This window comes from Bemisia tabaci, chromosome 9 (genome assembly GCF_918797505.1).
Source record: "Bemisia tabaci chromosome 9, PGI_BMITA_v3".
NCBI classification, from domain to species: domain Eukaryota; kingdom Metazoa; phylum Arthropoda; class Insecta; order Hemiptera; family Aleyrodidae; genus Bemisia; species Bemisia tabaci.
In genome coordinates this window covers 5,476,452-5,491,711 of record NC_092801.1, presented here as the reverse complement: position 1 = coordinate 5,491,711, position 15,260 = coordinate 5,476,452, and the positions used below count along the sequence as shown (strand labels likewise).

General features: G+C 40.6%; 1 protein-coding gene across 3 annotated transcripts in view; it reads left to right on the top strand.

Annotated features, from left to right (window-relative positions):
- The window catches only part of IA-2 (tyrosine phosphatase IA-2), a 136,328-nt gene that overhangs the window by 17,672 nt on the left and 103,396 nt on the right, over window positions 1-15,260 (top strand). For all 3 annotated transcript variants that reach the window (XM_072304256.1, XM_072304255.1, XM_072304254.1), the window contains exon 2: window positions 5,212-5,286. In XM_072304256.1, coding sequence (XP_072160357.1) covers window positions 5,214-5,286 — 73 coding nt within the window. In that variant the 5' untranslated portion in view covers window positions 5,212-5,213. The remainder of the gene's footprint in view (window positions 1-5,211; window positions 5,287-15,260) is intronic.

Sequence of the window (15,260 nt, the reverse complement as noted above, 5' to 3'; positions counted from 1 at the left end):
CGTATGAGCCTCGTCCCGTGGAGACAGTAACTGGGAAAAATCCCAGAGGTTTCATTCCTGCGATTCGAACTTGGGACAAATCCCATGAAAACGTCCCGTGGAGACAAGGCCCACAATCTTCAAAAGAAACTCAATTTGGTGCTTAGTTCCGTTTGACAGAAATACGTCCAAATATTTCACAGCCTCGTGAAATTTCATGAAATATTCGACTGAAATTTCCAATCTTTCATTTCTTTCATACGTTTCATGCACCCTGTGCGGCAGTGTAGTTACCCGCTTAAAAAATGACTGGACATATTTGCCGTGAAAGCGAAGAGAGCCGTAAGTGCAAAATTTTCGAAATTGGGTTTTCTTCAAAATTCGTCTAAACTCTTTCAGATGAAATTACTGAGACAGCTAAAACAGCAAAATTCATCCTAATTTAATAAAAACGAGACGCATGAGAAAGCTGTAAGTGCACAAAAAATGACATAGTTTTTTTCAAGACAGCCGCAGGTGCATGTGAGCCAATGAAAACAGTGCTTTTCAGTAAAGTGCCGCCCTCTTCTGCCAATTTCTAACCTGAAAATGTGTTTGTTGTGCGTCCAAAATGCAACCACGAAAGCATGTAGAAGATAGCACTTACGGCTATCTTGCCTAACAATAACCTAACGCGAAATTGAATTTTACCTTTTTCATGTGCTTTAAAATAAAATCGGTCAAGTTTTAATCCCCCGAAATGATTTCTAGGGGTCTTCCGGACGAATAGTGGCACTTTGACAAAGAACGGAGGCTTCTTTCAATAAAATGTTCTTGTCCGAAGCTTCTGAGCCCGTTTTCTGAAAACTTCATTTTTGCACTTACGGCTCTCTTCGCTATCACGGCAGTGTAGTCGCCCGCTTAAAAAATGACTGGACATATATGATGTTTTTCTCGAGGAGAGCGGCAAGAGTGTCGGAGGCCGTGGCGCCAGCGATGAACGCGAGAAAACAATCGCTGTTGATGCTCAAAGCTGCGCTGTCGGCTACCGGGCGTCGCGTCCTGTTGACGTTAGCCGGCTCTCGACGGAGGATGATCAATGGAAAGCTCCCCCCGCCCCCGCCCCTTCCCCTCCCGAAACCCTGACGACTAACCTCGAATCCCCCTAAAAGCCCCCCCCCCCACCCCCTCTCGTCATCCCTGCAACCTCATCAGCGGAACGCCCCGTGGCATTTACACTCACACCTCCGTCTCTTCCTCTGTTTTTTTAAACCCCCGCGCATCCTTTTGTCTTTCGGAAATAAGCAGTCGTCCTGTCAGCAAAAGTAACAGTCGATATCCTCGTCCGATCTGTCAAATTTCGAAGCTTTGTAACCTTCGTGGGAAGGAATGGACCGCGTTCGGCAGAAAGAAATCAAGCCACAACAGCTGTTGCCCTATTTAATTTTTTACAAGAGAATGTTAGTGTGGAATCCTTTGAAAATTTTAAAGAATTTGCTTCGTGCTATGTAGGTAGATATAATTTACTGAATTTTGCTCAAAAATCCACACAACCGTTATCATGTAAGTCGCTTGGTTCCTTTCTCCTTAACGCGGTCCAAATAAGCTCCTAACTTCAAAGTTTTGTGGCTCACAGAGAAAGACGAATCGTTGCTTATATAAATCTCATGGAAGCATTATGGCTCATGAGATTATTGCGACCAAAAAGAAATTTGAGGAGGGTACACTGCCCCCCTCTCTTCAACCCCCCGAAGACCCATCAAAAGGGGGCTGCCTCCTTAGGGGGCTCATTTCTGGACCGAGGGTGGGCCAATTTTTTACTTTTAGGCTTCACTTCAAGGTTAAATTTTCCGTACTTTTCTAGTTTGATGCAATTGAATCTCAGTTCGGTCGGAAACCCCTTTTAGGACCATGGCACCCTTTAACCCTCCAAGAGAGGTTGGAGGGGTTTCGAGTCTATGCAGTTCGGATTCCTTGGGATCGATTCCCTGAATCCAATCCCGCGGTCCCTGATTTTGAATGACCTAAAAAGCCTCGTACGGAGCCGATGTTTTTGTGCGCGCAACCAGTGGACTCCCCGCTTTTTTGAAAATTGGCGCGTCAATTTGTATATTTTACCGAGCGCGCCACTGGAATTGGCGGGAACCAATGGGAGTGAAATTATTTCGACTTGTTTACATTCGCATTGTTTTGATTTGGTTTTTAAACGAACGTAGGTCCTTCATTTTCCCGCGAGTGTCGTGGATAAGTCCTTTAAATCAGCAAATTTACCTACGGTCTTAGCCGTATCGGGCCTTAACCGTATGGAGGAATGTACTGTCACAGGTTTAGCAATCCTGCGGTTTAGCTGGTACGCATACTCATCCATATCCTCCACCCAAAGAAACCACAAATGCGAACATCTTTAACTGTCCACGGATTCCTGATCTCGATCGAAGCTGTCACTTATACTGCAAGCCATGGACTCTTCATCCATCCGAGCCCATGCCAGTAAAAATACCGTAAGAGCATTCAAATGTTGCCATATTTCCTCTCAGAAAATAATTATTTTTGAAGAAACTTACGCATAATCTTTCCGTGAAATTTTCAAGCTTTTTAGATCAAATTCCAAACGAAATCCTCTACAAAACCGGAAGAGAAATATCCACAAATATTCCTGAAATTTCGTGATTTATCAAAGGAAATTTGGCAACGCCTAATGGCTCATACGCCGTTTTTCCTTATCGCGGCAGAGCTCGTCTGGGCAACAACAGCTCATGGGTCGCTGCGCTTTCTAGGTCAGAGTCGGAGCGCCGCACAGTGGATCGAGTCAATCGGAGAGGTCGAACATGAAATATTTGACTAAAACTGAAAATTGTGATGTTTATTTCGTCGCATTTTAAATTTCAAGGGGTGCTCCTAGGAGAAAATTTCACGAGAAAACCAATGGAACCGCTTTTAAAACCTCGAAGTTTTATACGAACAGAGTTATGAGCGCATAAACTTTCCGAATTTTGTCCGACCTCCCTAATTGACTCGATCCATTGTGCGCCGGTTTTGGTCCATCGAATCCGATCCAATCGCATCGCAGCGCGGATACGGTTCCGATAACCGCCGCGCTAAGGAAGAACGCCGTATGAACATTCGAGGGTTGCCAAATTTCCTCCGATAAAATGTTTATTTCTGAGGAATGTACTGAATATTTTTCCTGACAATTTTTAGGAACTTTAGATGAAATAGCGAACGTAATTATCAAAAAAGTTGAAAGGAAAATATTCATAAGATTACCAGGAAATCCATGTTTTATCAAAGGAAATTTGGCAACGCCTGAAGGTTCGTACGGCGTTTTTCCTAAGCACGGCAGATAAGGACAGACCCCGCGATAAATCCTCGTCGTTCCTCCTGTCTTTCTGTCCTGTCAGTGCGAATGCAACCTCCATCCGCGATTCGTAAGTACATCCCACGCGCAAACGTCGAAAGAGGGTGGTGTTCGTCGAGAAAAGTGACGTCATCGCGTCATGTGCATCCCCCAGATACCCAGTAGATTGGTTTTGAGTCCCAGAATCGTGTTTGCGGTTGAATCTTGAATCTGAATCGGTGGAAATTAATTCAGTTGCGTGGCGTGCTTCGCGATATATCGATTGATCTCCCATTTAAATCTATGCTGCCGTGCTAAGGGGAAACGCCGTATGAACATTCGAGAGTTGCCAAATTGCCTCGGATAAAACATGTATTTTTGAGAACAATTATGCGTACTTTTCCTCGAAACTTTCGGGCGTTTTAGACGGAATTGCGAACAAAATTGTCTAAACAATTTGACAATTTTTTTTTTTTTTTTTTTTTTTTTTTTTCCAAACAATTATTTTATTTGTTAAATGACAGAGTAGAATGATACGTGACAGGGTATCACCTGAAGGCCTAAGTTTACATATTATTAGTTTTTAAAGATCCTATTTACCATTTTTTGATTATTCCCCCCTGTCCCATGGAAGCTTATTGTCTAGTTACTTAAGTTCTAATTGGTTTCTCGAAGATCCTCTAAACAATTTGACGATTATGCGTACTCAAAATTTTGGACATTTTAGACGGAATTGCGAACAAAATTGTCTAAAAAAAACTGAAAAAAAGAATTCACAACAATTCCAGTACATTAAGGTTTTATTGAAGGAAATGTGGCAACGTTAGAAGGTTCATACAGCGATCTTCCTTAGCACAGCAGTATGGGAAAGGATTGATAAATAGGGTGTTTACAACGAACACCTTAATCATCGATTCTTTATCATAGCTTCAAATGGAGGAAATATCGATAGTCGATTATCCACGCTTTGCAACTGAACTAATTGTATCCCTATCCATCCTAACGCCGCGCCGAGTTCCTACAGCCGATGCTAACGGGGAAATTGTTCTTTGAAAAGCATCGTCGATGGCGACATCCATGGAGTGTATCCCTTGGTCTCTTCCGCTTTGAACGGATCTGTTGCAAATTACAGATACTATGGTCATCCTTAAGCGCCAAACTGATTAATTTGAGTTTCAAGCTTCAAGCATATTTTCCCCTGATTCGTCACTCATTAACAAATGGACTTAATTTTGTAACCAGGAACTACAACTTCCGGCTTATACATAAAAACGCATATGTCTACAGGGAAACTAAAGGTACATACGTTGTTTTTAACCTGTCAATTAGCCAGAAATTGTATTTCCTCTCAAACTGCAGTCCAAATATAGTCCTCCTAAAGGTGAATTGGCGAGTTTCCACTGGTTTGAAGGTTTTAAAGCCAAATTTTGTGCAACGCTCCGCTGGAGTATACTGCTGTGCCAAGGAAGAACGTCGTCTGAGCCTTCAGAAGTTGCTAAATTTCCTCTAAGGAAGTATTTATTTTTCGAGAAAGTTCTGAATATTTTCCCTGAAAATGTTCTGGTCAAATTTTAGATCAAATTACAGAGAGAATTCTCTGAAAAATCGAAAGAAAAATATTCAAAACATTTTCCAAAAATTCGAGATTTGTCCAAGAAAATTTGGCAACTTCGACGGTTCATACGGCGTTTTTCCTTAGCACAACAGTATAGTCCCGTATGCGAACCAAATTTACCAATTTCTGACCGTTGGTTTAACACTACAGGTGATCCCATGTGAAGTTATCCTTTCTAATCTTATCTCAAACCGAAGATGGGCCTCGGGAAAATTTTTCGTTGTATATTATGCTATTTTCACCGCGTGGTACTGTGTTTGATATTGTTACTCGCTAATGAGATCGATATTTCTGGTTGCAGTTATGGCAAGGCGCTGGTCAGTGATTTGGCTATTCGTCGTTGCCATTCATGTCGCCAAGGCAGACTCGAACATTGGTGAGTATTATCCACTTATTATTTTGGTTTTTTACCATCCACCTGCAGCCTGCGCCTAAAAAACATTCCATGCCTCTGAAACGTCGCGATGTCATAACCTGATTTACCAGGCTTTTATGTATGTTATCATCAATGTAACATACTTTGCTACTTACCAGTCTAACCTAGAGTAAACATGTAACAGAAAGCTTAAATTTGTACCCCGTCTAGAGGTTTATTCCACCAGTATCTACTGGAACAACTCCGACCACACACTCTGACTCTTTGATCAAGAGTGGCGCCTATTAGAGGGAACATTTTTAATCAAGTCTCCTCTTTCGGACGACAATCCTTGATCCACTCTTGAAAACCGAAGTTCATTTAAGTGGTGTAACTTTGAAAGAAACTTTTAGAGATCTCTTGAACTTAATCAATAACTCTCTTAGTCAAATACTACGTCAAACGATCACACGTCTCTTTCCCTCTTGAAAAAGAACCTTGAAAGTTCTGACATTCCGAACTTGCGTACTCTCAACCATTCTTTTGACAACTTTTTTCCTTGTAAGAGATCGCATCTCGAGAGTGGAAAGGGAATGCACTCATATCAGTGTGGTGACCTTTTAAAACTTTGCGCTCTTCTTTAATTTTTCGGTGGATAGAAGAAAGTCTTCCGCGTGAATTTTTTCTCGGGTGTTATTAAAAAAAGCCAAGAAAAATTTTAAGAGCTTTCAAGAATCGGCCGGTTATTCTGCATCAAAATAAAATGTGACAGTAACTTTGTGTCGTTGCAAACTTAGATACATAATGTTTTACATGCGCAATCGATGTGACTTATCTTAGGATTAAAATGTTTGAAGATTGATCATCAGTGGTGGGATAATCGATACAAACTTAACACAGGAGAAAAATCGTCAGTGGTTATCCCCTAAAATCTGGATACTACCCTAATTTTTGGATGATATGAACATTTCCAAGTAATTCTGGTAGCAGGCCCGCCACAAGGGGGGGGGGGGGAGAGAGAGATACTGGGTCCATGGTTCCGGGGCCCGGGCCCTGGAGGGGCCCGTGTCACTGGTGAAAAACCACTACGATTCACATGTAACTCTTGTCTTTTAAGGAAAAGTGAACAATTTACCCTAAAAATTTGGCAACAGGTGAATAAATTTTCAAAAACACGCTGGGACACTGTAGAATTTTTCGTACTTCTTTAAAGATTTCTACCTATTTTCAAGATTTTTAGTATAGATTGATATTTTTAGTAACTGCGTTTCATTTTCTTCCGTCGTCGGATGCTAAGAGTCTCCAGTCTGGGCATTCTCGACTTCAATGGCTCAACTTCCTTGCCATAGACGTACAAAAGGGGAGTCCAGGGGGGCTTAAATCCCCCTAGTATTGAAAATAGTATCATCTGCCCCCCCCCCTCTAAAAAATTTCCAGATGTTTTGAATGCAACAATCCGAAAGTATTTTGTGCTAAAATTAAAAAGAAGTCGGAATTATTCTGCAGAAACTGATGGAAAATCTCCGTCATGGGAGCTTCAATATGCGTCTAAGTAGATTTAAAATTTTAAAAATTTCCCAAGGGAGGCCCCTGGACTCCCTCTATGCTTTAGGTCCGGGTTTCAGGACATTCCGTCAACGATTTCTTGTCTGCGCACCTATTTTGTCCAGTAGTTTACGTTCCCGCGGAAAATAAGAGTTGTGTTGAAAGAAACTATACAAAAATTAATAAAGATGGGGAAAAAACCAAGGAGCTTGCAATCATTAGTTTTAACCCCTTTGTACATCGATCTTTTAGAGTCAAATACGTCTAATTTTAGAGCGTTTGTCGCGCGTACACCACTGCAGCACAGTAAATGCACAAAATATAAAAGAAATAATTAAAAAGCTTTGGGGATCATTAAATTTGACACGGAACCACCTTAATATTTACAAAACACATTTTATATTTTCCTTAAATACATATTTTTTTTCATCAATTTAAATGAGGAAAATCCATGCAGAGTGTGCAAAAATTTCAAAATCATGAGCTGAAAAACGCCGACTCCGCGATTTTAAATATTACAGCCAAACACAGAGCGGAGCGGCGCGCGGCGTGCTACCGGCGCGGCACGAGACGCGCACTAACACCTACAAACCTAAGGGGATACTTCACGCATTGCGCAATGCTTGAAGTATCCCCTTAGGTTTGTAGGCGTCAATGCGCGTTGGGAGTTGGCCAGCCGCGCCGCGCCGCGCAGCGTGCCACGGCGCCTCAAGCAACTATTTCACAACAGAGGTGTTGCACGGTATCAAACGAAATCGAAGGCGCTCCAACATTTTAAGAATGATAGGCGTCCTTTGAGAGTACGAAGCTTTCCTCGCAAAATAAATCAAGGTACTACGGCACGAACTCCCCTGCCGAAAAAACGCGTGGACATGAACTACTAGAAGAACCAGGTGTAGGTAAGGACAAAAAATCGTTGTCGAAATGTCCTTCAACCGGGGCCCGGGCCTTAAAACTGGTACCAGGGTCCGAGATAGGATGTGGCGGGCCTGTCTGGTAGTACCGCAACATTTAGGTTAGTAGCCTAGTTCAATGGGGTACTGCCACAACTAACTGGAAATGTCCAGGTTGGGACTTAGCACCTACTTTTTTTTCCGTGCAGTAAAATTCATTTGAATTACCCACTAGGAAGATTCATCTTTGAGAATGATGAAAATGATTTGCGGGATAAAATAGATGTAACATGAAACACAAAAAGAGAAAGTGCCGTAACTTTGACGAACTTGAGGTAACATCAATTCTGAAACTCAAAAGAAAAAGCGATAAACGTCTTCTTATGGGTTTTTTTTAAGTTTTTGAGTCACTAAATGATCCGGTTCAATTCAACTCAAAGTTTATAAATATGTTATTTATTTTGGTTCAGACTTTTATACTTCTCTAAACCTTCTAAATGCACAATACAGACCAGTAGAGCCTCCAAAGAGATTTGAAGGAATAATTTAACAAAGAATATACAAAACTCATTTCGATGTATAAGTGTCTTTTTAATTCAACGAGAATATTAGTGCTTAAAAATGGAAATTCTCAACCAACAGACTGACATCCTATACTACTGTGATAAGGAAAAACGCCGTATGAACATTCGAGAGTTGCCTAATTTCCTTCAATAAAATGTCTATTTTTGAAGAAAACTATGATATTTTTCCTCTGAATTTTCAGGAAATGAAGGTGAAATTGCGAACAAAATTATCTGAAAAATTGGAGGAAAAACGTTTACAAATTTTCCCGAAAATTCGTGATTTATGAAAGGAAATTTGGCAACGCCTGAAGGCTCATACGGCGTTCTTCCTTAGCACGGCAGTATATACCTCTGCGATTACTACGAAATAATTTTTCAACTGCAAACGCGCGAGCTCTGAAACTTCAATTTTATTGCGATTAAGTTGCTACGATATCCGCGCCTTGACTTAGAGAATAGGCAACACGCAATATCAACTTTGTTAGTAATAATGAGAGAGCAACTTTGCAATTTCTACCTATACATACGTAAAATGTTCCTTCAATAAAGTTGTAAAATTATAACGCTGCAGTTGCTACTTGGAAACTTTTATCCTGTGAGCACATTTCCACGTATAAATACAAAGCATAATCGTAAATAATTAACATAGAGAGTGAGCTAATCCGCCATGCGGAGGAACAAGAACAACGCCAGAGCATCCGGGCGTTGCCGAATTTCTCAGGCAAATAATAATAAGTTCACTGTGGGGTGGAGGGGGGCTTTGGGTTCAATCTGTAATACCCTTGCTCTCAGCTCTACGAATTTTTTGCTAATCGAAGCTCTATATTTGACGAAATGCATCATAAATTTAGTCATCTCCGGTCTCGTTTCCGGTCTAATGCTGGCCTAAACAGGGTTTGAAGGCGAATTTTTACGGAAAAGCTGGCTTTTTTGGCATTCGACCGCAAACCCGCAAAAACGCGCATTTTATGCCAAAATCCGCCTTCAGACCTTTATTTAAAGCCCGAAAATGACCAAAGCATGATGCATTCCGTAAGATAAACCTTCAATGCGCAAAATCGTAAAGTTGAGGACATTCAGGGTAGACCCAAAAGCGGCCCTTATCGTCGATACTCCTATTTTAAAAACTTTCAAAATATTTCTGCGGATGAAGTTCAGCACCGTCCAAACGTTCATACGGCGTTTTTCCTCTGCTTAATTGGACGTGTTTCTGCCGAATAGAAATATGTGCATTAAGAAATGAGCCTTGAAAACCAATAAGAATACATGCATAACAGGGCTCATATATCATAATGCACATAGTTCTGTTCGGCAGAAATACGTTCAATTTACGACGGTAGCGCCCCCAACAAATCATTTTCAACAGGTAAAGATCCGAATGAGCCATTATCGAATTAAATGGGTGGATAAGGTAATCAAAGTTAGAATGCAGGGCCAGGCCGTGGCGTGGCTTGCGTTGCGATATATCAATTGTTCTGTCATTTAAGTCTATGGAAAAGGATCGATAATCAGGGAGTTCGCAGCGAACACCTTAATACTCGATTCTTTACCATAGCTTCAAATGGCGAGATATCGATAATCGATCATTCACGCCACGCCGCGCCACTGGGCCAGGCCGTGAAAACTCTCACGTAAGCACGCAAACCAAAGCTACTAATGTGAAAATATTCATCGCTTTATACTGCCGTGCTAAGGAAAAACGCCGTATGAACATTCAAGAGTTGCCAAATTTCCTACGATAAATTCTGCCTTTTAAAGGAAATTTATGAATTTTTTTCTTGAAATTTTCAGGAACTTCAGGTGAAATCGCGAACAAAATAATCTGAAAAATTGGAAGAAAAATAATCATAAGTTTTCTCGAAATTTTGTGTTTTATCAAAAGAAATTTGGCAACGCCTGAATGGGTTCATACGGCGTTTTTCCTTAGCACGGCAGTATAAATAAAAGCCGTATCACGTCTTTTGTATGAGCCATGTTGCCCATATAACACCGTGGGTCCCGTAGCCCATGTAAAAAACGATCCACATCCTTCTATCAGGAGAGCGACGTAATGAGGGACGTACTATCGTATTAAGACAAAATCTCACATGAACATTTGTACATTGCCAAATATCTCCCCAAAAAATGCGAATTTTCGGAAAAACTTGCGACATTTTTTTTTTCAAATTTTGCATAAAATTTTATTAGTTTTGAATCTAAGTTATTTGAAAATTTTAGGTAAAAATACTCGAAGCTTTTCTCTCAAATAATCATTTTATTTGGGATGATTTGGCTACGTCTAAATGCTGATATGTCGTTTTCCCTTAACAAGAGAGCGTGGCAAAAATCTTACATGAGCATTTGTACATTGCCAAATATCTCCCCCAAAAATGCGAATTTTCGGGAAAACCTTGCGAAATTTTTTGTTTCAAATTTTGCATAAAATTGTATTAGTTGTTGAATCTAAACTATTTGAAAATTTTAGGTAAAAATACTCGAAGATTTTCTCTCAAATGATCATTTTATTTGGGATGATTTGGCTACGTCTAAATGCTCATATGACGTTTTTCCTTGGCAGGAGAGCGTAGATGTCCAGGTAAATCACTCCACGAGTAGCACACTGAAACACCTTCGCCTTTATTGGTACAGCTGCGAATAGATAAATCACCATTAGGTACCTATTGTGTAACGCGCGTGCAGTTTTTTCTCCTGTCAAGGGAATCAAATCCACAGGGAGACCAAATTTCTCATTCAAGATTCGCATCAGCAGCCTATGTAGCAGAGAATGTATTTGGAAGTAAAGAATAACTTGGCACAAGTGACAGAGGAACAAGAAGAATGGGTTTTTCCTCTTTTCCTCTTCCTCTTTACCCTTCTCTTCATCTGCTTCCTCTTTCTGTGCCTTTTTCATACTATATTCCTTTATTCCCTCCTTCCTTTCTTCTCGTCGCTTCGTTCTTTTACTCCTCTTAAAGTATTTCTTATTTCTCTTCTTCTTTTTCGTAGTCATTTTCTTGATCCTTTTTCCCCTCTCCTATTACTTCTTCTTTTTCGTTGTTGTCTTCTCCTTTTTAAGCTACTCGTATTTTACACGAGTATGTTCACAAAATACCCCACATACCTATAACATGAAAAAAAAAAATGAGGGTGAAACGGGAAACAAGGATCATAATACACAATTAAACCATTTTCAATCGGAAAATTAAGTAAAAAATAAAAAAATTCGAAAAAAAACCTGAAACCCACAGAGTGGTGGCTAAGATCCGAGAATAATCGAGTTATTCTCAAATTTTATTTAGTTATAACTTAATTTATAAAGTTTAACTATACTTTTTGATCTAATCATAGTCTTACATCTTTTTCGAATTTTTTTTTATTTTTTAGTTTGTTCACAAAACACCCCATTTACTCATGACATGAAAAAAAAAGAAAAAAAAAAAAAAAAAAAAAAAAAAAATGAGGGTGAAACGGGAAACAAGCCTCAAAATACGCAATAAAACCATTTTCAATCGGAGAATTGAGTAAACATTTTATTCTAGAATTGTATCTAGTTGTAGCTGAATTTAAATAGTTTAACTATACTCTTCAATCTAATCATAGTTTCATGCTTTTTTCGGGTTTTTTTTTTTTTATTTTTCAAAATGACTCAGTTTTCAGCCGAAACGTATCGGTGTTTTATTGTGTATTTTCAGCCTTCTTAACTGTTCTTCCCCTTGTTTTTTCCCATGATCCCATTCTCACGGGCTGCCATGTAAAAATGTGTATCCACACTGATAACCCTCCTACGTGATTCCATCCATACGGCCCGTCAGCGATCTGATTATTGAAATTGATAGACAAAGCGATCGACAAAGAAGACATAGGGAGTATGGAGCGATCTTATTGGTTGAAATGGGTGGTTCTCATAGACTAAGGGAGAAAATTATGGTCTAACTGTCAGGTTTCTCGTGGGTTTCCGTTAGTAAGTCTATTACCTACCGCCTTTGTCCATTACAACCACTCGCTTCCACCAACAGGATCCCTCCATATCCATGTTGTCTTCTTTGTCTATACCTTTGTCTATCAATTTCAATAATCGGCCCGCAGACAAGGAAGTTCAAGTTAAGAGTTCATCAACGTTAATCCAAAAAAGAGCCGTAACGTCTCAATAATCAACCCCTGAGTCCACCGACCTGGGATCCTCGAGGAAACTAGAGATAATTATCAGCGAGTTTCATCAACAGAGGGTGGAAACCATCCATTCACTCTTCCGAACTCTAAGTCGGCGAGTTACGCGATAAGCTGTCGGAAAAGAAGATCGCGTGTCGGCCAAACGGCATTTCAGAAAGTTCGAGCTTCACGCAATACGTAAAAAGTAAAGTAAAAAGAGGATTTTGCGTTCGAAAAGGCAACGCCGCGACGTTGAGTGACGTGCCGCCTCACCGTCGTTCATCCAGGTTTTCTCGATATCATCCCGTTGAGCATTTGAGAGGATAGGGAAAAGGGAAAAATATCCGGAACTTGTTAAGGGTCTCTTCAGAAGTTTGGAATTGGGGCGCGAAGCAGTGCGTAGATTCAGAGAAGTTGCCGACTCGTTCGAACATTGAAGTTGAAATTGATTGTGATCGTCGAATAGCACTTACTTACGTTAATTTGAATGTGAAAATCTTCGCTGGATCTTCTTTGAATCTCTGCTGTTTTTGTTCTTGAGCTAAAGAAATTAATGTCGGAATCACACGCTGTATGGAGATGTTTCATGTGTGAGGAATTTGCGATTTGACTGTTGATTCTTGTGTAAAAGTTTGCGAGAAACACGATGGTGCTACTAGTTTTCTCTGAAATCAACTTTCAAGCTCAAAAAAGCTCTCAAGTTGAGGCCAAAATGGCCGGGGATATCCCACGCTACCCTGAGAGTCCAACTCTACATCAAAACAAACTCTCCTTGCAAAGATAGGGAGCAAATACACTGACAGGGTTGCCGTGTTTTCAGTTTTGGAGTCCCCAAATGCAGTGGCAACCCTGCTAATGTATTTGCTCCGTACCTTTGCATGGAGAGTTTGTCTTGATATAGAGATGGACTATCAGGATAGCGTGGGATATACCCTCCATTTTCACCGCAACTTGAGAGCTTTTTTTGAGCTTGGGAGTTGATTTCAGGAAAAACCAGTGGCACATTCGTGTTTCTCGCAAAATTTTACTTGAGAATCAACAGTCAAATCGCAAATTCCTCACACATGCAACATCTCCATTTGACAGCTGAATTTGGGAGTCAACAGTCATAGCTCAACAGCTGAGATGTCATTAATTCGCGTTATGTTCATCGAAATTTGTATCAAATGCATTCTAATTCTTCCGACAGACTGATAACAGCTCAGATCCTCATTGGTGCCCTGAATTTTGCGCCTGATGACGCGCATCAGGCATCAATTCAGGCAAAATTCAGGCATCAGACCGATGGCCTCCACTTTCAAGTCAGCTCCAATATTCAACGTGTGATTCCGGCTTAACGCTCAACCCTTCTACGGGAGAACGCAGTCCATCGGGGGGGGGGGGGGGGGGGGAATGGACCGCGTTTAGCAGAAAGGAACCAAGCCACATCAAATATTGTCAATTTTAACTGGGCGCTTTAATTTTTTACCAGAGAACGTCTGTGCGGATTCCTTTGAGAATTTTAAGGAATTTGCTTTGTACTGTGCAGAAATGTCACTGAAATTTGCACAAAAATCCGCACAACCGTTTTCATATAAAAAAGTGAATTACACAATGAAATTTGGCAATAGCTGATGTGGCTCGGTTCCTTTCTGCTTAACGCGGTTCAAATATAGTTATGCGCTCATATACATTTACCTAAATCTTACTTTAATTCCGTCCTAAATCATGGTGTCTAGGACCGGGAATAACTGGAATTCATCAGTGAATGAAAAGTTGTGCGGTGGACGACGTCAAAAACCTGACTTTTCAAATGGCGATATCTCGGTTGATATTGAACGTAGAAAGTTGCTGTTTCGACAGATCATATTATTTTTAGCTAATTTCCAGGATCAAGCGACAAAATACGATTCTATTACCAGCGCAACTATCCATAAAGAATTGTTGAGTCCCCGAGAGTAAAAGTTTTTAACTGTCGCAAAGAGGATCGTGGGGTCTCTCTTTGCCTTTGGTTTTGAGCTCAATGAAGTCCTAAAATGGGGCTTTAGTCTGCCGCGCTAAGAAAAAAACGCCGTATGAACCTTCAGGCATTGCCAAATTTCCTTCGATAAATCACGAATTTTCGGGAAAATTTGTGAACAATTTTCCTCCAATTTTTCAGATAATTTTGTCGGTAATCTCATCTAAAGTTCCTGAAAATTTCAAGGAAAAATATTCGTAACTTTCTTCAAAAATAACTATTTTCTGAGAAGAAATTCGGCAACTCTGGAATGATCATACGGCGTTTTATCTCAGTACGGCAGTATAATGGAAGGGTTTGGGTGGCGGGGGTTGTAAAGGTCTGCCCGATGTGCATTTTGCCACGTTTTTACGAGACGACCGGGAAGCAGTGGCGTGGCGTGAATTGCGATATATCGATTGTTATGCCATTTAAACCTATGGAAAAGGATCGATAGACAGGGTGTTCGCAGCGAACACCTTAATAATCGATTCTTTACCGTAGGTTTAAATTACATAACAATCGATGTATCGCAATTCACGCCACGCTACTGCCGGGAAGCCAGCCGTGTATTCAATTTAAACGGTTTGCAGCTCCGGCTAATGAATTTCTCTCAATTAAGTGAAAAGTTTCCGCTCCTTTCAATCTCGCAGCTTACTTCACGGCCGCATCCCTGCTCCGCCAGTAATTAATGGAGAGTGAAAAATGACTGCAGTCCCGTCCTCTCGTTTACGACCTCACAAATTCTTCGGGACCGAGAAAATACCACCGAGACCCGCAAACGTGGGATTTAATTATTTCTTCACTGAGGAGATAATGCGTGCGGAAAGCTGGCGCGCCTTCAGTTTTTCGTGTATGCAACCCGGGCGTCCATCGAGCAGGAAT